This window comes from Eumetopias jubatus, unplaced genomic scaffold (genome assembly GCF_037043125.1).
Source record: "Eumetopias jubatus isolate StellerSeaLion01/CBP00866 unplaced genomic scaffold, mEumJub1_p1.0 scaffold_1, whole genome shotgun sequence".
NCBI lineage: Eukaryota > Metazoa > Chordata > Mammalia > Carnivora > Otariidae > Eumetopias > Eumetopias jubatus.
The window spans coordinates 192,487,503-192,510,889 of NW_028274807.1; the positions used below are offsets into that span (position 1 = coordinate 192,487,503).

General features: G+C 41.6%; 1 protein-coding gene and 1 pseudogene across 2 annotated transcripts in view; one reads left to right on the top strand and one right to left on the bottom strand.

The window, feature by feature from the left end:
- Nucleotides 1-956: 956 nt before the first annotated feature.
- LOC114214633 (chromatin target of PRMT1 protein pseudogene) lies at nt 957-1,477 on the bottom strand (annotated as a pseudogene).
- A 17,271-nt stretch (nt 1,478-18,748) lies between these two features.
- DENND6A (DENN domain containing 6A) overlaps nt 18,749-23,387 on the top strand; it is a 55,762-nt gene continuing 51,123 nt past the window's right edge. For both annotated transcript variants that reach the window (XM_028110398.1, XM_028110399.1), the window contains exon 1: nt 18,749-19,028. In XM_028110398.1, the coding sequence (XP_027966199.1) occupies nt 18,789-19,028 (240 nt within the window). In that variant the 5' untranslated portion in view covers nt 18,749-18,788. The remainder of the gene's footprint in view (nt 19,029-23,387) is intronic.

The following is a 23,387-nucleotide window of genomic DNA, read 5'->3' on the forward strand; positions in this document are numbered from 1 at the left end:
AAAGAGAATGCTCTTCTTGTGTCTGATGCTTTAAGTCACTGTGTTCCTCTTCACCAATATCTTGTATCAGGCCAGCTAGTTTCATAGTCAATCCTGTTGGAAGAGTGCCTGGGAAAAGCAAGGGAGGAATGGCAGGTATATTACTCACCAGTTAGTGATATTATATACCTGAACACTATACCATTCTCCAGGGCCTGGGAGCTAAGGGGCAGAGACAAGGGCTGAAATAGGTACCTGGTGCCTACAGTTTGCTGGTTTACCTCCTTATCCCTACAGACCATATCAAGGCTCCTACCAGTGACATGAAGGTCAAATAGAGTGGGTGAAAGAATGGTAGCACTACGGTTACATAACTATTATGAAATTAAATTACACAGTTTGAATCTTCATTAATAGATATTAAATGTTAAATTAATAAAAATGATACCTCTTGCAAATTAAATTTAAATGAAGTCTGAATCTTAATGAAGAGGGACCTGGACTGAGAAAGAGAGAATAATTTGTATTCCAGACTTCTGCATCCACCCCCAACAGTGTTTTTTTAGATTAAAAAATCATTCTTTCAAAAAATTAGAAAACCAAAAACAAAAGTCTCTTTTCTCTCTCAAAAGGGTTCAAGACTTCAAGGGCATTCTATAATGAGTCTATCTTTATGTAACCTTTTCTGAACCCTCAGCAAGATCTAATTTCATCCTCTTAGAGCCCCTACAGTGGTTCCTTTTCTTGTTTTCTTCTTCTTTTTTTTTTTCCAGAGGAAAAAAGGGTTTCATACAACACAGTTTCAAAAAAGTAAAAGGAACACACTAAATGCACAAATGGTGGCAAGTTAGGTCCATAGCCTATTGTGATAGGTCCTTCCAGCATCAATCAGGTTTCTTCACCATCTGTTATCTCAAGGTCATTTACAGATGTGGCGACTTTTGAACAAGAGTCTCTCATAGGAGGGTGGGCAGGTTTCAGTCATTGGTTTCTGGATCTGTTTGTGCCATGTAGGCATCCAACTCGTCATCCAGGTATCCTTTTGTTTTTGACATGTATGCATCCAACTGGTTGTCCAGCTGCCCCTTGGTCAGTACAGGGAGAGTGAGGGCACCTCTCCCTTGTCGAGGGCCTCAGCCTCGACCTCCAAAGCCCTTTCTTCCCTGACCTATCATACCCAACCTCTACCACCGATTCCTCCACGACCCATAGCTCCACTTCCTACGCCCCCTCTCCCAGGACCTCCACGACCTCGAACACCACCTCTTCTTAAGCCCATTCAGGGAGCTACGGCTTGTCCCCCTTGGAGCAGGTTTTGACCTTGGAGCGACATCCCGCCCCTAAGCAGGGTTCTGGTGACACGTCCCCCACATAGTCCTCCTCGGGGTAAACCTCTCTGGATTATGGGCAGGACTCGTCCTCCCATTGCTCCCCTGGCCAGGGTCCCTATGGGTCAGCCTAACCGTGCCTGGATCGAAGCCCGAATATTCACTGGCATCAAGGGAGCTTGAATAAGTCAGAAAGAGATAAGGAGAGAGAAAACAGAGAAAGTGCATCACTAAAGCCTTGGACTAGGAATGAGCACATTGGGTCGGTGGAGCCCTAAGGAGGGGACAAGTGTCAGAGAGGATCCAGATGGGCAGTTAAGCCAGATAGGGTGGGGATAGGTTATGGGAGAGTTGTGAAACTGAGGTAAAAGAATTTAATGTAATGAGAGTAGGAAGGGATTGGTGATTAAGAAAGATCATATTATGTGGGTGAACCTGATATTAGGAAGACTGACTTCCTAAATCGATGCATTAATATGAACTCAAGAGATACAATGCTAGGATCAGCAGTGAGAAAGGAGAGACAGAAGGGACAGAAATAAAAATAATTTAAAGGGGAAAACTTACAAATTTTGGTGGATATGGATAATGAAGAAGATGCATGAGTTACATATAGCTGGTTTCACCCTCTGAAAGTTATAGACAGATACATACATATTTAGTAAATTGATTCTAAGTTAAAACACAAAAAAGAAGTGGGGAACTGAGGAGAAAGAAACAAATTTCCCAACACTATTATCAGCTGAGGATTCCCTCCTTAAGTCTGTATTTCTGCAATGAAGATAACATTTTGAAAATTTTGATTTGATTCTCTCTATATTAACTGCCACGATTCCAGTCCAAGTCATCACTGTATCTCACCTGGATGGATGACTGAAATTGCTTCTTAAATGGTTTTTCCCCTCAGTGTTGTCTCCTCCTCCTCTGACAGGGATCCCCAAGACTACCACTCCCCATGTTCAATGATTTGCTAGGAAGACTCACAGGACTCAGAATATAGTTGTACTCATGACTATCTGTGATTTATTACAGCAAAAGAATTCAAAGCAAAGTTTGCAAAGGGAAAAGGCCATGGGGCAAAGTCCAGGGGAAAACAGGCCCAAGCTTCTAAGAGTCTTCTCCCATTGGAGTCACACAGGATGTGCTTAATTCCCCCCGGCAATGGGTTATGACAACACATGTGAAATGTTGTCAATCAGGGAAGCTTGTTTAAAACTCAGTGACCAGGGTGGCTCCTGGGTGGCTGAGTTGTTAAGCATCTGCCTTCAGCTCAGGTCATAATCCCAGGGTCCTGGGATCGAACCCCGCATCGGGCTCCCTGCTCAATGGGAGACCTGCTTCTCCCTCTCCCACTCCCCCTGCTTGTGTTCCTGCTCTCGCTATCTCTCTGCCAAATAAATAAATAAAATCTTAAAAAAAAACAAAACAAAACTCAGTGACCAGGGATTTTATTGAGGGCTAGTCACATAGGCATCGTCTGCCTAGCAGGTACAAATTCCAGAGTCCTCAAAGGAAAGTAGGTGTCCAGGAGAAAGCACATAGTTTCTACAAACAGTTTAAGCAAAATGAGCCATTCTTACCATCTAGGTGGTGGGAACCCTTCCAAAATCTGAGTTGCCAAACATGAGCCAAGGATCAATCTTGTAAGCCACACTTTCAAAAAATAGCAGGCTGGCTATGCTAACTCTTTTCTGCACATCTTCCAATCCATTCTCCAGTCAATAACCAGAAGGAATCATCTGAAAATATAAACCAAATTATATATATTGTACTTAGACTACAGTTCAAACTCTAACATGATCCATAAGTCCCGTGCATGATTTGACACCTCCTTCTCCCACAAACTCATCTCCAGCCACCTTCCTCATCATTACCTTCTGACCCCACAGGCCTCCTCTAAGTTTCCAAAACATCACTGCCCTACAGAGCATTCTACAATAGCAGAAGTGTTCTTCTGCAATGTCCAGTTGCCATTGGTGTCCACCAACGACATGTAGCTATTAAGCACTTGAAATATGGCTAGTGTAACTGAGGAAATGAATTTTAAATTATATTTGATTTTAGGGGGCGTCTGGGTGGCTCAGTCAGTTAAGCATCTGCCTTCAGCTCAGGTCATGATCTCAGGACACTGGGATCAAGCCTTTTGTCAGACTTCCTACTCTCCTTCTATCCCCCACCACCCCCCCCTCCGCTTCTTGTACGCACACACTCTCTCAAATAAATAAGTAAAAACCTTTTTAAAAATAAATTTTAATTTTAGTTATTTTAAATTTAAATGGCCACATGTGGCTAGTGGCCATCATATTGGGCAGTGCAGTTCTAGAACACACTGAACTTTTCCTTTAAAAAAAAAAGATTTTATTTATTTATTTGACAGAGAGAGAGCACAAGCAGACAGAGCTGCAGGGAGAGGGAGAGGGAGAAACAGACTCCCTGCTGAGCAGAGAGCCCAATGTGGGGCTCGATCCCAGGACCCTGGGATCATGACCTGAGCTGAAGGCAGATGCTTAAGTGACTGAGCCACCAAGGCACCCCTGAGCTTTTCCCATTTTGAGGCCTTTTGTTGTATGGGAAATTACCTTGATGGCAATGGTAAACATCAATTATACTATCAGGCAGGGTATCCCAAAAATTATAGAACAGAAGCACTCGCAGATCAAATTAAAATGCTTGAGTCACACAGTTTATTTACTTAAAATACACAGTGCAAAGCAAGGGAAAAGAGATGGGGGCGGGGATAAATTAACACACTATTAGAAAAGGGTGCAAGAGAAGTGAAAGATCATGCTACTTAAATCCTGGGTTATGTAATGTTTGTATATCCTACATCTCTCTGTTGCATCAGCCTTCTCTGCTGATGGACCAGAGTTGAAGTTCAAGCACTGGAGCCTACAAACTGAAAGTGTCCTAGGCCAATGGGATCCCTGGAATTAAAGGGCTCAGTCCCATAAGACTGCTCTCTCTTCAGATGTCATTTGGAAGTCCTGGGTTGCCACCTGTGTTTCTGACTAACTGGCTAAAAATCAGGGGTTCCTACAACCCTCTCCTCAGGTTTGATAATTTGCTAGAACAGCTCTCAGAACTCAAGGAAACACTTTACTTACTCTTCCTCGTTTATTATAAAAGACACAACACAGGAACAGTCACATGGAAGAGAGGCATAGAGCAAAGTATGGGGGAAAGGGTACAGATTCCATGCCTTCTCTGGGTGCACCACCCTCTCAGTATGTCCATGTGTTCACCAACCCAGAAGCTCTCCAAATCCCACCAGTTAGGGGTCTTTATGGAGGTTTCATTATGGAGGCATGGTTGATTAAATCACTGGCCACTAGTGATTAATTCAATACCCAGCTCCTCTTCTCTCTGGGAGCAGGGCTGAAAGTTCCAACCCTCTAATCATGCCTTGGTCTTTCTGGCAACCAACCCCCATCCCAAAGCTATTTAGGGACCCCTGCCACGAGTCATCTCTTTAGCACACAAAAGACACTCTTATCATGCCAGAGATTCCAAGGGTTTTAGGAGCAGTGTGCCAGGAACTAGGGACAAAGACCTAATACTTTCATTATATCACTCAGCGCTAGCAGACAAATACACCATCTATCAGATCCATCTAAAGTAAGTCTTCCCCCACTCCCATTAATCTGCATCTTCCCATGATGTTTACTTCTTCACACTTAACATAATTTATCATTATTTTTTAAAAGATTTTATTTATTTATTTGAGAGAGAGACATAGTGAGAGAGAGAGAGAGAGCACGAGCAGGGGGAAGTGGGAGAAGCAGGCTCCCCGCTGAGCAGGAAGCCTGAGGTGGGGCTCGATCCCAGGACCCTGGGATCATGACCAAAGGCAGATGCTTAACTGACTGAGCCACCCAGGCACTCCAACTCATCATTATTATAGTTGTTTGTTGACTTTCTTTTAAGCTGTTTCCCCCAAAAAACTGTAAGCTTGCTGTGATTGCAACGATGTCTGCTTTGCTCATTTTTGTAACCTCAGCAAGTTGTCAATGAGTATTTATGAATGGAACTTCAAAGCATATACTGAAAATGAATGAATGGAACTCCAAAGAACCTACTAAAGTTTGACACCCCCCCCCAAAAAATCCTACAAATTAGCAAGTCTGGCTCTTAAAAATTATTTTCAATATACTTATGTGCCTAAAGCCCAAATTTCTTCTATTGTAAAATACATGTAACATAAAATTTACCCTTTTAACCAATTTTAAGCATTCAGGTCAGCACCATTAAGTCCATTCACACTGTTGTGCAACCACTACCACTATCCATCTCTAGAACTTTTTCAGCGTCCCAAAATGAAACTTTGTACCTGCTAAACAATAACGTCCCATTCCCTCCTCCTCCCAATCTCTCTCTTCCATCCCCACCAGTCTAGGTACCTCCTATTAAGCGAAATCATACAATCATTGCTTTTTGTGTCTAGCTTAATTTCGCTTTGCATAATATCTTCAAGGTTCATCTATGTTGTAACATGTGTCAGAATTTTATTCTTTTAAGGCTGAATAATATTTCATTGTATATATATACATATATACATTTTGTTTATCCCTTCACATATAGATGGACATTTGGATTGCTTCCACAATGTGGCTATTGTGAATAATGCTGCTACAAACACTGAAGTACAAACATTCATTTGAGTCCCTGCCTTCGATTCTTTTGAATAGTATATACCCAGAAGTGGGATTGCTGGACTATGCATGGATTATGTATTATGGTAATTCTTTTCTTTTCTTTTTTTTTTTTGAAGAATTTCCATGCTGTTTTCTATAGTGGATGTGTCATATTCCCACTAGCAATGTACAAGGGTTCCCAAACTAACACTTGTTATTTTCTGGGTTTTGTTTGTTTGTGATAATAGCTATCCTCGTGAGTGTGAAATGGTTTCTCACTGTGTTTTTTATTTGCATTCCCCTCATTAATAATGTTTCTGAGCAACTTTTCATGTGCTTATTGGCTATCTGTATATATTTTTTGGAGAAATGTCTATTCAAGTCCTTTGCCCATTTTTGAATTGTGTTGTTTTTTTGTTGTTGTTCGAGTTGTAGGCGTTCTTTCCATATTAATTCTTAGATGTTAAGTTCTGATCAGATAAATAATTTGCAAACATTTCTTCCCATTCTGTAGGCTGCTTTTTCACTCTGTAGATGGTCTCCTTTGATGCACAAAAGTTCTCGATTTTGATGAAGTTCAATTTACTTTTTCTTCTTTTGTTGCCTGCACTTCTGATGTCATATCCGAGAAATCATTGCCAAATGCAATGTCATGAGGCCTTTTTCCTATATTTTCTCCTAAGAACTTTATAGGTTTAGCTCCCATGTTTAAGTTTTTGAGCCGCCTTGAGTTATAGTTGACTTTTGAACAACATGGGGGTTAGGAGTACCAACCCCCTGCACAGTTGAAAATCTACATATAACTTCTGAGTCCCCCAAAACTTAACTACTAATTGCCTACTGTTGACTAGAAGCTTTACCAATAACATAAACAATTGATTAACACATATTTTGTATGTTATATGTATTATATACTGAATTCTCACAATAAACTAGAGAAAAGCAAAATGTTATTAAGAAAATCTTAAGGAAAATACATTTACAGTACTGTATTTATTTTAAAAATCCACACATACATGGACCCATGCAGTTCAAACCTGTGTTGTTCAAGGGTCAACCGTATTTTTGTATATGGTGTAAAGTAAGGGTTCACCTTCATCCTTTTACATATGGGTATCCAATTTTTCTAGCACCATTTGTTGAAAAGACCATCCATTCCTTATGGAATGATCTTGGTGCCTTTGTTGAAAAATCATCTGGCCATATATGCAATGGTTTATTTCAAGGCTCTCTATTCTAGTCCATTGGTCTATACATCTATCCTTAAGCTAGTACCACACTGTTTTGATAACTGTAGCTCTATAGTAAGGTTTGTAATTAGGGAATGAGTCCTCTGACTTTGTTCTTCTTTGAAACAAAATTTTTAATCCACTTTCTCAAATTATTCATAGGGGATTCCCACCTTGGTGACATTGCAAAAATACAAACTTCATAGCAATTATTTCTAATGAGAACTAGTATTCTTTGGAAATTCTTGGGTGTCTAGGAACAGCAGTCCAGTTTGGAATCATTGCATTTCCTTTATTTTCCTTAGACACAACTCTTACAACAGAATTAGAGTTTGCAGTGTCCTAGTATTTTATGCAGGCTGGTACTACCTGGCTAGGAAGTCAGCCAAGAAGACTTTCTGGATTAATTTTAACTTAGGTAACTCCTTTAGTATGGGTTATCAGACTCCGTTAGTTTGCCCAGAATACAGAAGACAACAAATATGGTCAAAATAAGCTGTTTGGAATTTTTTTCCAGGCAGGAATGCTACACATTCAAGGTTAGTCTAACAAAAAACAAAAGTCAATGGGAGAAAAACCACAACAGAAATTGAAGGCAAACTCCGATAACTGAGGCAGAGCCTTACTATTTTGCCTCTGTAAATGATAAAAAGAGAATCAAACTTATTTTAGTGTGGTCTTTGAGATTCTCCTCTTTAGGTTACACAGAAGAAAAATTATAGTTGGAGAAACTTCTTAGTATTTTGCTGTTCTCCTAACAGAGGTAGGGTGGGGTAGTAAGAAAGAATGTTGGACTGTGTCTAAGGAGGTCTGGCTTCTAGCGGGATTTTGCCATGGGAACTAAGTCACTGGCTCTTTGAGTTTCAGTTTCCTCAACCATGTGTTGAAAGAATTGTTGGATCTCTAAGAACTCCAGCGTCTGTAATAATACTACAGATTTTTTTTAACCTCCCCTAGATATTATTTATTATTCTCTAATTTTCAGAGAATGTTGTATAACTGTTATTAGCATTAATGTTTTGTCTGCTCTGTTAAATTGTAAGGTCCTAGAGGGGTGCCTGGATGGCTCAGTCACTTAAGCGCCTGCCTTTGGCTCAGGTCATGATCCCAGGGTCCTGGGATCAAGCCCTGCATCGGGCTCCTGATCAGCAGGGAGTCGGCTTCTCCTTCTCTCTCTGCCCCTCCCCCTCTTTGTGTGCGCGCTCTCTCTCTCTTTCTCTCTCTCTCAGATGAATAAACAAAATCTTAAAAAACTAATTTGTAGGTTATTTTATAATATAAAAACCTAGAAGCAATGCATTATGTTAGTATGCTATAATACTGATTTTTTGGTAAATAAACGCACAGGGGAGATTTCATATGAGCACTTGATGTGGTTGGTAAAAGGCTAATATGATGATTCAGGATTATTTACCATGTGTAACTATATTAGTCAGGACTCTCATAGTTGCAAATGTCAGAAAATGTAGCTCATACTGGTTCAACCAAGAAAGAAAATATATTTGACTCATGTATCTGAAAAGGTCAGACTTGGCTGAATCCAGGGCTGAATGATGTCATTAGGACTTAGTCTTACTCTTTGCATTTCTTGTTTTTTCCTCTGCTGGCTCCATTCTGTGTCCAGCTTTTCATTTATAGTGATAAGGCTGCTAACAGCTCCAAGTTTACATTCTATCCTCTCTGCAATCCTGATGTTAGGACAGTGCCTCTTTCAGAACAGGTCAAACGACTTCCAGCGTTAAGTTGCACTGTTTGATTGGGTCATGCATGAGGATGGGCCTGTACTTATCATTGTTCTAGGTATATGGAATACACTGATTGGCTAGGACTGGGTTGGGTGTCCACACTGGAGTTCAGGGATAGCATTTACCTCCTCCTGAATCCCATGGACTGAGAATGATGGTAGGGTGGCTTCCTGTAGAAAAACTTGGGACTCTCAGGCAGAAGATGGTACAATGGATGATGGACAAGTGGGAGCAGTAGGCATCCACAACAAAACTAACAAAAAACAAAGCCTTGCTCCACAAAACTATTTTTTGGTCTGTTTTTGCATAAAAGTAATTAACTGAGAAATCAACTCTAAACACAAATGTGTTTCTAACATCTGAGCTTCCTTTTTTTCTTTTTTAAAATTTTTATTTATTGGGCGCCTGGGTGGCTCAGTTGGTTAAGCGACTGCCTTCGGCTCAGGTCATGATCCTGGAGTCCCGGGATGGAGTCCCACATCGGGCTCCCTGCTCAGCGGGGAGTCTGCTTCTCCCTCTGCCCCTCTTCCCTCTCGTGCTCTCTCTCTGTGCTCTGTCTCTCATTCTCTCTCTCTCAAATAAATAAATAAAATCTTTAAAAGAATTTTATTTATTTATTTGACAGAGAGATAGAGAGAGAGCACAAGTAGGTAGAGCAGCAGGCAGAGGGAGAGGGAGAAGCAGACTCTCCGCTGAGCAGGGAGCCCATTGCCGGGCTTGATCTCAGGACCCTGGGATCATGACCTGAGCCGAAGGCAGATACTTAACCGACTGAGCCACCCAGGCGTCCCCATTTGAGCTTTCTGATGTAGCTTTGTATGTTGTAAAAGCTTTAATGCGAAAGTTGACTCATGTCAGTTATGAATTACATTTAGCTGCAAGCGACAGTTCTAACTACAGGGGCTTAAATGGATGAGGGTTATTTTTTTTTTTTTTAAGACAGAGAATGCAAGTGGGGTTGAGGGAGGGGCAGATGGAGAGGGAGAGAGAGAATCCCAAGCTGACTCTGTGCTGAGCACAGAGCCCAATGCGGGGCTCAATCTCATGACCCTGAGATCATGACTTGAGCCAAAATCAAGAGTTGGATGCTTAACCGACTGAACCACCCAGGGCGCCTCAATAAGAGTTAATTTTTTTTAAAGATTTTATTTATTTATTTGAGAGAGAGAATGAGAGAGAGAGAAAGCACATGAGGGGGGAGGATCAGAGGGAGAAGCAGACTCCCTGCTGAGCAGGAAGCCCGATGCGGGACTCGATCCAGGGACTCCAGGATCATGACCTGAGCTGAAGGCAGTCGCTTAACCAGCTGAGCCACCCAGGCGCCCAAGAGTTAATTTTTAAGAAGTCCAGAGACAGGTTGTTGCTGGCTTTGGTTTGGTGCCTTATGGATGTGAGTCTCTTGATATTTTCTTCATTGTCCCAAAATGGCTGCTGGAATTTTGACCTTCATGTCTAGGTTGGTAGTAGGAGAAAACAGAAGAGTACAAAAGGGCAAGAAATGCTTGGTGTGTTTATTTACTTTTTTCTGTGTGTGTTTTTTTTTTTTTAAGATTTTATTTATTTACTTGACACAGAGAGAGAGAGAGCTAGAAAGGGAACACAAGCATGGGGAGAAGGAGAAGCAGGCTCCTGGCTGAGCAGGGAGCCCAATGTGGGGCTTGATCCCAGGACTCTGGGATTATGACCTGAGCCGAAGGCAGAAGCTTAATGACTGAGCCACCCAGGCACCCCTTCTGTGTGCTTTTTAAAGAGTATAACCAGATGCCCCAATCAACACTTTTACATACATTTTGTCTATTCCATGGTCACATATATCTTCTATGGAGGCTGAGAAAAACAGCATTTTAATTGTGCTCAGTGCTACTTCAAATTAAACTATACTGTATTCCTAAGGAATAGGGGGATAATGGATACTGGGTGGCTGTGTAAGTCAGCTTGGGCTGCTATAACAAAATATCATGGACTGGGTGGCTTAAACAGTAGATATTTACTTCTCACAGTTCTGGAGGCTAGGAAGTCCAAGATCGAGGTGCTGAATGATTTAGTTCCCTGGTGAGGGCTCTCTTCATGGCTTGCAGATGACCCCCTTCTTGTGTTCTCACATAGCAGAGAGCGAGCTCTGGTCTCTTCTTATAAGGACACTATCCCATCATGAGGCCCTATGACCTCATCTAAACCTAATTGTCTTCTAGCTCCAAATACCATTACATTGGTAGTTAGACCTTCAACATATGAATTCTGGGGAGACACAGACATTTATACTCTACCCTTGGCCCCCCAAATTCATGTTCTTGAATTCAAAATCCATTCATTCAATCCTCATGGCCCCCGAAGTCTTAACTCATTTTGGCATCAATTCTAAGGTCTAAACTTCAAAGATGCATTAATACATCATCTAAATCAGATGTGGGTGAGATATGATTCATCTTGATGTATAATTCCTCTCTAGCTATGAACCTACAGAACCAGGTAAGTTATGTGCTTCCAAAATACAATGGTGGGGCAGGCATAGGATAGACATTCCCATTCCAAAAGAGAGAAATTGGAAGAAAGAAAAGGGTGTCAGAATCCAAGTAATTCTAAAACCTCCAGGAAGGCAAATAACATTAAAATCTTGAGGCTTGAGAATAATCCTTTTTGTTGGATGCTCTGCTTTCAGACCTAATGAGGTGGTAGTTCTGCTTCTGCAGTTTTGCCAGGTGGGGGTCGCACTCCCTAAGCTCTGGGGGGCCCTGCCCCCAGGCTTCAGGTGGCTGTTATCTGGTGTGCTGAACTGAAACAATAGCCACTACCACCCCCCCACCCCTCCCCCAACACACACACACTGAAACTGAGGAGGCAGCCCCAATGATCTCTGAATCACCTTTGTGGTTATTCTCTTTGTCTTAAAGAATAGCACATGTTCGCACCTGCAGAGCTCTATGGTCCAGCCCTGTAGGAGCTAAGAAGTCTGTCTGATAGGTTTCCTTCTCTTTGTGTTGGGGTGACTGATTAGGTCTGTGGTTCACATCCATACTAATCAAACTGTTGTTTGGTCACATGCTAGTGTTCTCTTCAGAACAATCTTTATCTTTTTTTTTCTTCCAGTATGAATAGGCTGAGAATTTTCCAAATCTTTTAAGTTCTGGTTAGTTTTTGCTTAACAATTCCTTTGATTCATTTCTCTCTTGCATTTTACTATAAGCAGGATCAGGAGGATCCAAACCGCCCTTTAAATACTTTGCTTAGAAATCTCCTCAGTATCTTGCAACTTTTACCTTCCACAAAACACTAAAATATAGTTCAGCCAAGTTCTTTTGCCATTTTTTAAGAAGGATCACCTTTCCTTTGTTGTACCATAATATGTTCCTCATTTTCCTCTGAGATGTCACTGGAATGGCCTTTACCATCCATATTTTATTAACATTCTTTTGATGATTATTTACATATTCTCTAAAAAGACAGAAGCTTCTTCTCCAGCTCTCCTCTTTTCTTTGTGAGTCCTCACAAGACTCATTCCCCTTAACAGCCATATTCTTTGCACATCCAAACTCCTCTAGCCTCAACCCATTATCCATTCCACATTTTTAGCTATTTGTTATAGTAGCACTCCACTCTCAGTACCAAAGTCTGTATTAGTCTCCAGAGAAACAGAACCAATAGAATGGAGATATATCCTGAGTGGGTGGGTGGGGAGATATATTTATTATATGGAATTGACCTGTGTGCTTGTGTAGGCTGAGAAGTCCCATGATGTGCAGTGGCAAGCTGGAGACCCTGGAGAGTCAAAGGTATAGTTTCTCTCCTAGTCCAAAGACCTGAAAACCAGGAGAGTTGAGGGTTTAAGATGCAGTTTCAGTCTGAGTCAGAAGGCAAGAGAAGACCAATACTCCAGTTCAAGGCAGTCAGGCAGAGAGCAAATTCTTCCTTACTCAGCCTTCGTTGTTCTCTCTAGGCCTCCAATGAATTGGATGAGGCCCACCCACACTGGGGAGGGCACTTTGCTTTACCCAAGTCTACCAATTCAAATGTTAATCTCATCTGGAAACGCCCTCATAGACACACCCAGAATAATATTTAATCAACTATCTGGACATCCGTGGCCCAGTCAAGTTGACACATACAATTAATCATCATAGTGGCATAGCAGTTTCTACCACAAAGATATTAGTGAAACCATTGTAATTTCTTTCCCTTCTGTTTTAGCTGATTTCTCATTATACCTATAAAAAAAGCTTTCAGTTATAGAGATATTAGATATTACACAGATGAAGAAAAAGAAATGTTTAATTCCAAGCAGAAGATTTCTCCTATGTCCGGATATTTTGTATCAACTCTAGTGTCTTTTTTCTTTTTTATTGCATATAAGTCCATTAAAATAGGATCATTCACTGTATTTCATTTTGTGACCTACTTTTTTCTACTTAAAATATACATGTTGAACATTTTTCTGCTATACAATATTCTTCTATAACATTTTAAATGACTATATATTAGTCTATTGTGTGGATATATGATATTTTTCAGCCAATCCCCTATTGTTGGACAGTTAGGTGATTTCCAATTTTTCACTTTTATTAAGCAGCTCTATTACACTCTTATTGTCTCTTAATGTTTAGTTACAAAAGCAATGTATGCCCTCTCTAACTAAAAAAATGGAGTTGTATAAGATAGAAAGCAAAGTTCCCTATTTCTATTTACCAGCGCTTAAATTTCCCACAATTCCTATTCCCCATGAGGCAACCACTGTTAATAGTTTACTGTGTATTCTTCCAAACTCTTTTGTTTTCTGATTCCTTTTTTCCTTTTCCTTCCATTCTATTAACCTAAAAGCCTTTTGTTTTCTGCTCTTTTCATGCTCAGCCCCAAGCGTCCTCACTTTCTTTATTTGCTGCTTACTCTGGGAAGCTAGGCAAGCACACCTGTTAGAATTTTGTGTGAATTTAGACAAAATAATTTGTGAGTGAAGGTCTCACACCTCTGATTAAAGAGCATGAACTTGACGGGTTACCTTTTCTGTCTTGCATGTTGACTGCTAGTTGGGCTTACTAAACCTGTCTCCTAGTACAAACTGGGTCAGGCAGTTGGAAAGTAAATCTTCAAATAAGCAAAGTGTTACTATCTTTATTTCTCATAAGCTAGAGTGAACTACACTTAAGAAACATTTTTTATTAACTTCTCATGTGTTCATACTGACCACGAAAGGAAAATTCTATAAAATAGGAGATCAGCAATTAGAGATTTTTAAAGTATATTCATCCATTCAGTAAATATTTACTGAGTGCCTCTCATGTACCAGGCGTCATGGAGATACTGGGAAGGTAAAGACAAAACCCAAAGCTCTTCACAGTCTTTTTTTAAGCTTTCACCAACACTACTTAGAAAGCACCCAACAGTGTATTTTATTGTCTTCTTTGCCTGGATTCTCTCTTCTAAATATGTAGTTAGGCATTTTGCCTCTCAGAGGTGTGTGGCGGTAAACCTCAGTCTCTGTTGATAACACACTGGCACTTGATCCTCTGTGTATTTCTCTGTATATTTTCTTGCCACCACAAGTGTATTTATGCTCTAGCAGCTGCAGCAGCATTTAACTCAAAAGTAAGAGGGAAGTCCTCTGGTTGCCTACGTAGATGGATATGTAGGGCACTTGGACTCTTTCCCTTTCGGTAAAATTAAGTCCAGATATCTGGCATTGCAATTCACACCATTATCTAAAGAAGCTCACCCTTTCCTTTTTCTTCTTCTCCTCCTCCTCCTCCTCATTCGGAGAGGGAGTGGGAAGGGGCAGAGGGAAAGGGAGGGAGAGAATCTTATGCAGGCTCAATCTCACAACCCTGAGATCATGACCTGAGCTGAAATCAAGAGTCAGACGCTTAACCGACTAAGCCACCCAGGCACCCCTTCTTTTTTTTTTAAACTATAAAAATTGCTGAAATGCCAAGATTTTGGTTGGGGTGAATAGAGAAGTTTGGAATGTTTTTAATCCTGTGCTCAGTGTTGCTGGTAATATTAGAAGAGCAGCAGAGCCATGAATCCAGTCATACTCTTGGCTAAAGCAGCCTGCCCTGACTTAAGTACTCCTCATATGAAAAAAGACCCAGGGCTTTAGTTGACAGTGAATGCAACATGAGCCAGTGATGTGACCTGCCTGCCAAAAGAAGCAAATGTGATCTGAACCAGCATTAATAGAAGGCTGGCGGCTGGGACAAGTAAGGTAATAGTCCCATAGTACACCTTGCGGTGGTCAGATCACACCTGGAGGATGGTGTTTCCTCCTGGGCACTGCATTTTAAGAGTGATGTCGACAAGTTGGAGTATGCCCCAGTTGGGCAACAGGATGATGAATGGCCTACAAACTACATCCTTTGAGGAATAGTAGGAGGAACTGGGGGAGTTTGCCCTGGAAACTAGAAGGCATGTGGATGTGGGATAACCATTTTCAATAATTGGGAGCGCTATCACGTACAAGAGTTGGACCCTTCTTTGTAATCTCAGCCAACACAACTTAGACCAAGGAATATACATTACAAAGTGGCTGATCGATCTTGTCGCCATAAAAGGAAGAATTTCCTAGCCCTTTTGAACATCCAGAAAATAGCAGCTTTGCAAGGTAGTGACTTTATCTTAATAAGGGGTGTTAGAATGGCAGCTGGCTAACCAAACATCAGAAGATTCATGAATAGGATGGGAAGTTTGGAGAGATGACCTGATCCAAGATCCTTTCAGAATCAAAGGTTCTAGTGCAGAATCGTAAGAAGGAAGTATTAGCACTTTTCCCCTTATCCCCATGTAAGTATTAACCATAGCAACTAGGTTAAAATTGATGATGCAAAGGTCAAATATGAAAGTTTTGAGGATGAAAAGAAACAAAAAGCAAAAGGCAATTTTTGTTCTCCTAGTGGTTGTGGATTTTGAGGATTTTAGTGATGTTTGCTAGTTTTTTCCAAAGCAAACCAAATAATTTTTTTTTCCACCTTTAAGATGTTTTAGAGCCCTGGTGTGCTATCTTTCTCATCAAACTTACAGTCCTCTTAACATGTTGTTTTCATTTTAATATGTTGTTACATTTTGCAAGATTACTTTTTTTTTAAAGATTTTATTTATTCATTTGAGAGAGACAGAGACAGAGAGAGCACAAGCAGGAGACAGGCAGAGGGAGAGGGAGAAGCAGACTTCCCGCTGAGCAGGGAGACCGACAAGGGGCTCGATCCCAGGACCTGGAGATCATGACTCAAGCTGAAGGCAGACTCTCAACTACCTGAGCCACCCAGGCGCCCCACAAGATTACTCTTAATTCAAATTATGCAACAGCATTTCAAGGAATGGCAGTCTGTATCCACATGTCAAAGAGCCAGCCCTGTGGAACAAGTAGTGTTTAAAGCTTATTAATTATTATATGAGGTAGCACCCATAAAATGCGTGCATTGAGATAGCTTGGCTCTTCCCCACAATCAGTGAGATGAGTAGGCTGGGAATGATCATTCCTATTTCATCAATGCAGAAACTGAGTCTTAGAGCAGCTTGCCTACCATGATTATGGGTGGACCTGGCACTTCTGACTGCTAGTCCAGTGCTCTTTTTAATTGTTTTTTTTTTAAGATTTTATTTATTCATTTGAGAGAGAGTGTGTGTGAGAGAGAGAGAGCACGAGCAGTGGGGAGGGGTAGAGGGAGAGGGAGAAGCAGACTCCCAGCTGAGCAGGAAGCCTGACGTGGGACTTGATCCCAAGACCCTGGGATCATGACCTGAGCTGAAGGCAGACGCTTAACGGACTGAGCCACCCAGGTGCCCTAATTTTGTTTTTAATAATAAAAGCTACTGTTCTTTCCTAATAATAGGTTTAAAGACTAACTTAAATGCAGAACCTTGTTTTTCTCTTTTAACTACAGTGGTTCTCTAGAGTAGGAGGGCAGATTGCTTTGGCCACAGACTTGGCTTTTAACTTTAATGCTGTTCCTAGTTCAACGTATGTACTAAAAATAGGCTCTAGCAAACATCACTGTTGATGTCTGATGATACTTGACCCTTTCCTTGAAATACTGATGTTAACACTCCAAATAAAAATCTTTTTTTTTTAAGATTTTATTTATTTATTTGACAGAGAGAGACACAGTGAGAGAGGGAACACAAGCAGGGGGAGCGGGAGAGGGAGAAGCAGGCTCCCCGCGGAGCAGGGAGCCCGATGCGGGGCTCGATCCCAGGACCTGGAAATCATGACCTAAGCCAAAGCAGATGCCCAATGACTGAGCCACCCAGGCGCCCCTCCAAATAAAAATCTTAATGATATATACAGAACAATGTTTGTCAAGTGGGGTAAATTTGACTGGGTACTGCAGCAAAATGCTTAGGAGCTTAGGCTGACTCAGAGAGATCTGGGTTTAAATCCGTTAGGCCACCTATTGGTTGTGCATCATCATCATCTCATGGAGCCTCAGAATCTTTACCTGTAAAAAGGGGAATAATGAGATTTGCCTTTTTGGGTTGCTAGGAGGACTAGATGAGATAATGTGTGTAAAAGCATGAAAACTGATTTTCTTAAAAAATTGTTTATTGTGAGTTATTATCCATTGTCTTTTACTCATTTTTCTGTTGGGGTATTCTTGTGTGTTTCCTATCTACTTTTATTGTGCTGTTTATACTCTGCATGGTAGATGTTTAATAAAATCCTAATCAGTAGTATCACGCTGGACCAATAATCAGTAATAATTCAATAGACCAAGTGCCTCCTGGGTGCTCAGCACTGTGCTGATCTCTGAGAATACAAAGCTTCTTGGGGCGCCTGGCTGGTTCAGTTGGTAGAGCGCGCAACTCTTGATCTTGGGGTTGTAAGTTCCAGCTGGATGTAGAAATTACTTAAACATAAAATCTAGGGATGCCTGGGTGGCTCAGTCGGTTAAGCATCTGCCTTCGGCTCAGGTCATGATCCCAGGGTCCTGGGATGGAGTTCTGCATCAGGCTTCTTGCTTGGCAGGGAACCTGCTTCTCCCTCTGCCTGCCGCTCCCCCTGCTTGTGCTTGCGCCCTCTTTCTCTGACAAATAAATAAATAAAATCTTAAAAAAAAAAATCTAAACACCAACCACAACCACAAAGCTGCCTGAGACTAGGCCCTTGCTAAGAGAGACTGATCTACAGGTTGCTATGAAGGCCAACCTGGTATTTCAGAATGCACTGCAGATGTTGTGAGTGTCCAATGAGTCACAGGCAACCAGGCCCAGAAAGGTGGGTGGGACCTTCGTGGAGAGGGAACAGCTAAGTGAAGGCACAGATCTCTGAATCAGCAGACGGAGAGAGTGAACTGAAAGGCGTCATCAAAGTTGTAGTACTTGTTGGGCTAGTCATGTAACCTCTCAGAATCTCAATTTCCTTATCTGTAAAAAAGAAATAATGAAGTCTACCTACTGGTCATGATGCGAAGAGTCAACAGAGTAAATATTTGTAAAGTACTTGCTTGCACATCAACTGATACAGAGTAAGTATTCAGGAAATGTTAACCACGGTTACCACTATGGGTAATAATTTAATAATACCTTATAATTATGAACGTGTCATTCCAAAAATAATTCCTCCCCTGGTCGTTGCACTGCGAAGAAGGGTATCAGGATTCATAAACCATTCTTGAAGAGCTTTAAAACAAGGATGCCAGGGCGGGTTTCACAATCCCAGTCAAGAGCCAGTAAGATGACCCCACGTCTGCGCGGGGCCAAGGGTGTACCAGCGCAGAGCCGGGCTCCCAAGGTCACGTGGCCCACGGCCCCGCCCCGGCCCTGGCCCCGCCCCGACCGAGTCCGTCCCCGGCGGCTGCGGCTGCGGCAGCGGCGGCTGCGCCTGCGCGGAGCCGGGCGCGCTCTGCTGCGCGGTCTGCAGTGGAGGCGGTGCAAACAGCAAGGGGGCGGCGGATGGCTCTGCGGGGCCTGGCAGCCTCGGGGCCCGGCTCCCGCGGGCCGTTGGACGAGGCGGTGGCGGCGGCCGAGGAGCGCGGGGCACCGGCCGTGGTGGTGGCGGCGGGAGGCACGCCGGAGGACGACGAAGAGGATGAGGGCCGCGGCCGGGGCCTGCTGCGCTGGGACGGCTTCTCGGCCTGGCTGCACTGCGTGTGTGTGGTGGGCTTCGACCTGGAGCTGGGCCAAGCCGTGGAGGTGAGGCCCGGCCGCACATTGCCCCTGGCGCCTGGTCCGAGTTCCCTTGCCTGGGCGGCCCCAGCAGAGCGTGTGGCCCGCGGCCCGGCGAGCCCGGACCCCGGCTGCCGCGCATCCGGGCGTGGCCGGCCGCCCCTCCGCCTGTCCGGCCGGGCTGGGGTCCATTGGCAGTTCCCGTGGGAGGATCGTGGGCTGCGGCTAGGGGTGAAAAGTAATCTCTAGGCCGTTCCTAAATACTTGTTGAGGTTGGTTTCTGTTTGTTTTTGTTTTTAACCCTGTGTCATAGGAGTAACTAAAATGGTTAGCGGCACCCGGAGAAGGCTGCAGGCGGGATGTTGGGGACTTGTTGAAGACGCGAATAATGCCCCTGACATATGGTGAACTATAATAGCCAAACCTCACACAACCAACTTTTTAGACTCCGAGACCGTTTTGGCCATTTCCAGTAATTCTGAGAGCATTCCACTCAGCCTGAGCCGAAATGCTTATCTCAGCATGATTTTCTCCATTTCCCCCTTTTGTTCCTCATTTCTAGTATTTCTTTTTTTTAATCATTTCTATTATTCCTTGATGTTGCTTCTGAAACAGTTGGCCTGAAAGCCGTTATCAAGATGAACATAGTTTCATAGTTCATCTTGCTTGTGAATCATTCAAGTTTTACATCTTTAGGGTAGGGTGCCTTATTGAAAGGCCTTTGAATGTTATTTATTCTTGACATTGTTTAGGGTCTCTTTTGTAGCATGAGACATGGCTTGTCATTATATCCAAGGAAAACCTTATTAGAAGGAGATATGTTTAGAAAATTTTTGTCTGTTTATTTTTGTGATGATGACAGATTTTAATGAACCACCTCATTCAGACTTTAGTGGCACGAGTTAGCTATGAAAATAGGCCAGGGAGGTTTTTCTTAAAGCGAAGCTACTGCTTTTGTATTCAACCTGTCTTCTCTTTTATCATTATGCAGTGCAATACACATTAAGTTTCCACTAAGATCTAGGCATTATGCTGGTTGCTGGGCATACAAATATGAACGAAATGCTTTAACCTGTATTTGTAGATTTAGACTACAATTTAGAGGGGAACCAAGAATAAATCACAGAAGCAGATAGGGCCAAATGACATGCCTGGTACATAGTGGTATTCCATACCTACTTGATAGAATGAATGAATGAATACATGAACAATTCTTTATCTTATTGAGGCAAACAACATTTCCAAAGACTTTGAATTAAGAGATTTATAAGTCATCTATCTTTTACATTGACATGTTAACCTGAAATTATATATGTAGTAAAATACAATTTAACCATAAACTTAGGAGTGCGTTGTTGATTGTATTTTAAAGTAACTGAAGAAGATTCTTGTAGACCCTCATCATTTGGGACATAATTTATAAGTATGTTCTTCTGACCAAATAAACAATATTTAGCATAATTGAGATGCTACAAAAAGGTGAATCATTAAAGGACTTAATTTGAATTTCATTTCCCATGGGATATGCTACTGAACAGTTTAGGTCAGTAGTTCTTGACTTTTTTTTGCATCCTGGATCTTTTAAAAAATATGAACTCCATTACAAAAATGCTTGCTAATACAAAATTGTGTATATACTTCTCTGGACTATCTGGGGGTCATTTGTGGATCTTCTCTTCCACTGTTCCCAGGTTAAGAATCACTGATTTTAGAAGGCATAGGATGAGGTTAGGGAAGATTCCTTAATAAAGAATCCAAAGAAAGATAAACACATTAAATGGGTTGCAACACAATTTTGTTTCATTTTTGTGAGAAATATAGAATATTGTACCTTGCCACTTTTAAAAGAAGAAAAAGGAACACAAATTAGTATTGAATATAATGAAATAGTTGAAAAATACATTTCACTTTTGTATTATGGCCCTATCTAGGCCAAAAATGGACAGGTGGGGTGGCTGTAATGGGACAAGAATGTGAACGTAGACTTGTGTTGGAGAAGTAGCCATAAAGTAGCTCTAGCCCCAATTCCTATAATGCACAACCATGGAGACTCAAAGGGAAATTAATTGAAGAATAGGTAAAAACTAAATTTGGACTATAACATCCTAGAAACCACCTGTGACATCACATCTTTGAATTTTAGGATTGAAAGAGATGTAAGAATCTGTTGTGACAAAGTACCATTTGCACATTTTAAACAAATGCATAAACAGTACCACTTGGTTAATTTTAAGCTTAAATCCTTAACAAAGAGACAGTATAGCATATCAGTCAAGAACTGAGACTCCAGAGCTGGACTGCCTAGATTTGAGTCTGTGACTTTGGGCATATTACTATGCTTGGCTCACACTCCTTCTGTAACAGTACCTGCATCAGGACATTGCTTGAGAATTAGATAAATTAATGTTGGTGAAATATTTGGAACTGTATCTGTGACTCAGTAAGACCTATGTAAGTCTGTATCTGGGAAGTATTGAAATTCCCTTTTTCATTTTCAGTGGAGAGAATCCTTAACTTGCTTTGTAAAGACAAGGCCTTTGAACCTTAATTTTCTCACCAGTAAAATGAAGTTGTGCTAGTAGAAGCAATACTTTTTTTTTCTTTTAAAGCAGGGGAACTTTTTTCCCTGTGTAAATAAAAATCTAATATGGGACCTCAATGGCTAACCTGGTTGAGATGGGGTCTGTGTGTGTATATTGGGTTGCAGACAACAGAAACTAAGCTATAGCTCAAGCAGAAAAGGAAACTTGCTGTTAAGGCAATAGATTTTTCAAGATACTCAAGGAACAAACCTATTGGGGCTTCATAAAATGGCTAGAGCCCATAACTTGGAACTCTCTTGCTTATGCTCTTGTCTCATGGGATTTTGTTCATGCTTCATGCTCCCTGCAACTTATTTCCTTAGCTTCTATAATCTTTATGGTGAAATTGTCCTTTTCAGCCGCTTCAATGAGGGGAGACACCAGAGGAAGGTACTCAGGCCTGGTTTGGGGCAAACAATCAGATGAAGACCTTTGTGGTTAGGGGAGTGGCCCGTTTTTCATAAAATGTCTGTTAGGCCCTGTCCTTGGTAAAGGGGACAATGAAGGGTATCTTTTAAGTTGGAAAGAAAATATAAAAGGTGTTGACTATAGGAGGTGTACTCAGCTTCTTCCTTTTCCCACAAAGTGGCCCTAGAGCATCACCACAGGTTCCATGTGTCCTCTGGAACAAAGTTTCACATCCTCTGGATTTTATATACTCTTAAGTCATTTCCAGCTCTAAAATTACCTGATTATATAGTAAAGCCTTAATTATCTGAATCCAGAATTGCCTCATTTATTCAACTTTTTTTCCCTGATTGAGTAATAATATGCTCATTGTTGAAAACTTGGCAAGAAAGAAAATTATAAACATTAGAAAACATCACTCATAATTATGCTAAGAAACAAGTGCTATTAATAGTTGACATTTTCATTAATGCTTTTTCTTTTTTACATAATTTCATATCTGTCAATTAATTAGATTGTTAGGAACAGAAACGCTCTCAAATTTAAGAGAAAAGATTGATTGTAAGGAGTCTCTTGGAACCCAGTTGCAGGAAGCTGGAATGAACCTCATGGGATTTGGAAAGCCTCAGGCTTTTTGCCTTTGTTTCTCAGGAGCTGTGTGGTCTTTTGTCTCCGCTTTTCTCTGCAAGCCTGTTCTATTCTCTGTGCTGAGGCTGGCTTCTGCAAGGGTCTCAGTTTCTGCTCCCCAATTTCTCTTGACTTTGGATTACTGTGACACTGATTTTAGCCAAACTCTACTTTTGTATTCTGGAACCAGGCTGAAGCTTAATTCAAATACTGGAGTATCTGATTGGCTCAGCATGGGTCAGGTGCTCCCTTTTGTTCGGTCATCTGTGTCAGGAGACAGCGTTTCAGGACAGTAGTGGCCACTTGTAAAAGGAGGGGACACTTGCAAAGCATGGGCTAGGCAGCAGTCCCCCAAACAGGTCTACTATCAGAGTCTGCTTTAAAAAAAAAAATTATTTACTTGTCAGAGAGAGAGGAAGAGAGCAAGCACAAGCAGGGAGAGCAGCAGGCAGAGGGAGAAGCAGGCTTCCACTGAGCAAGGAGCCGGATGTGGGACTCTATCCTAGGTTCCTGGGATCATGATCTGAGCCAAAGGCAGACACTTATTCAACTGAGCCACCCAGGCATCCCCAGAGTCTGCTTTTATTGATAAACATTCTCATAAACAATTTGCCAGATCATTAAAGACTCTTCATAAGTACAGTTTTATGGAACATTATTTAACCATTTTTCTTAATTTGGATATTTAGTGGTTTTTCTTTTTTCTTTACAGTGTAGAGTTATTTGCTACCAGTACACACATCTTAGAAATGTTTTGAATTTCTGAGAG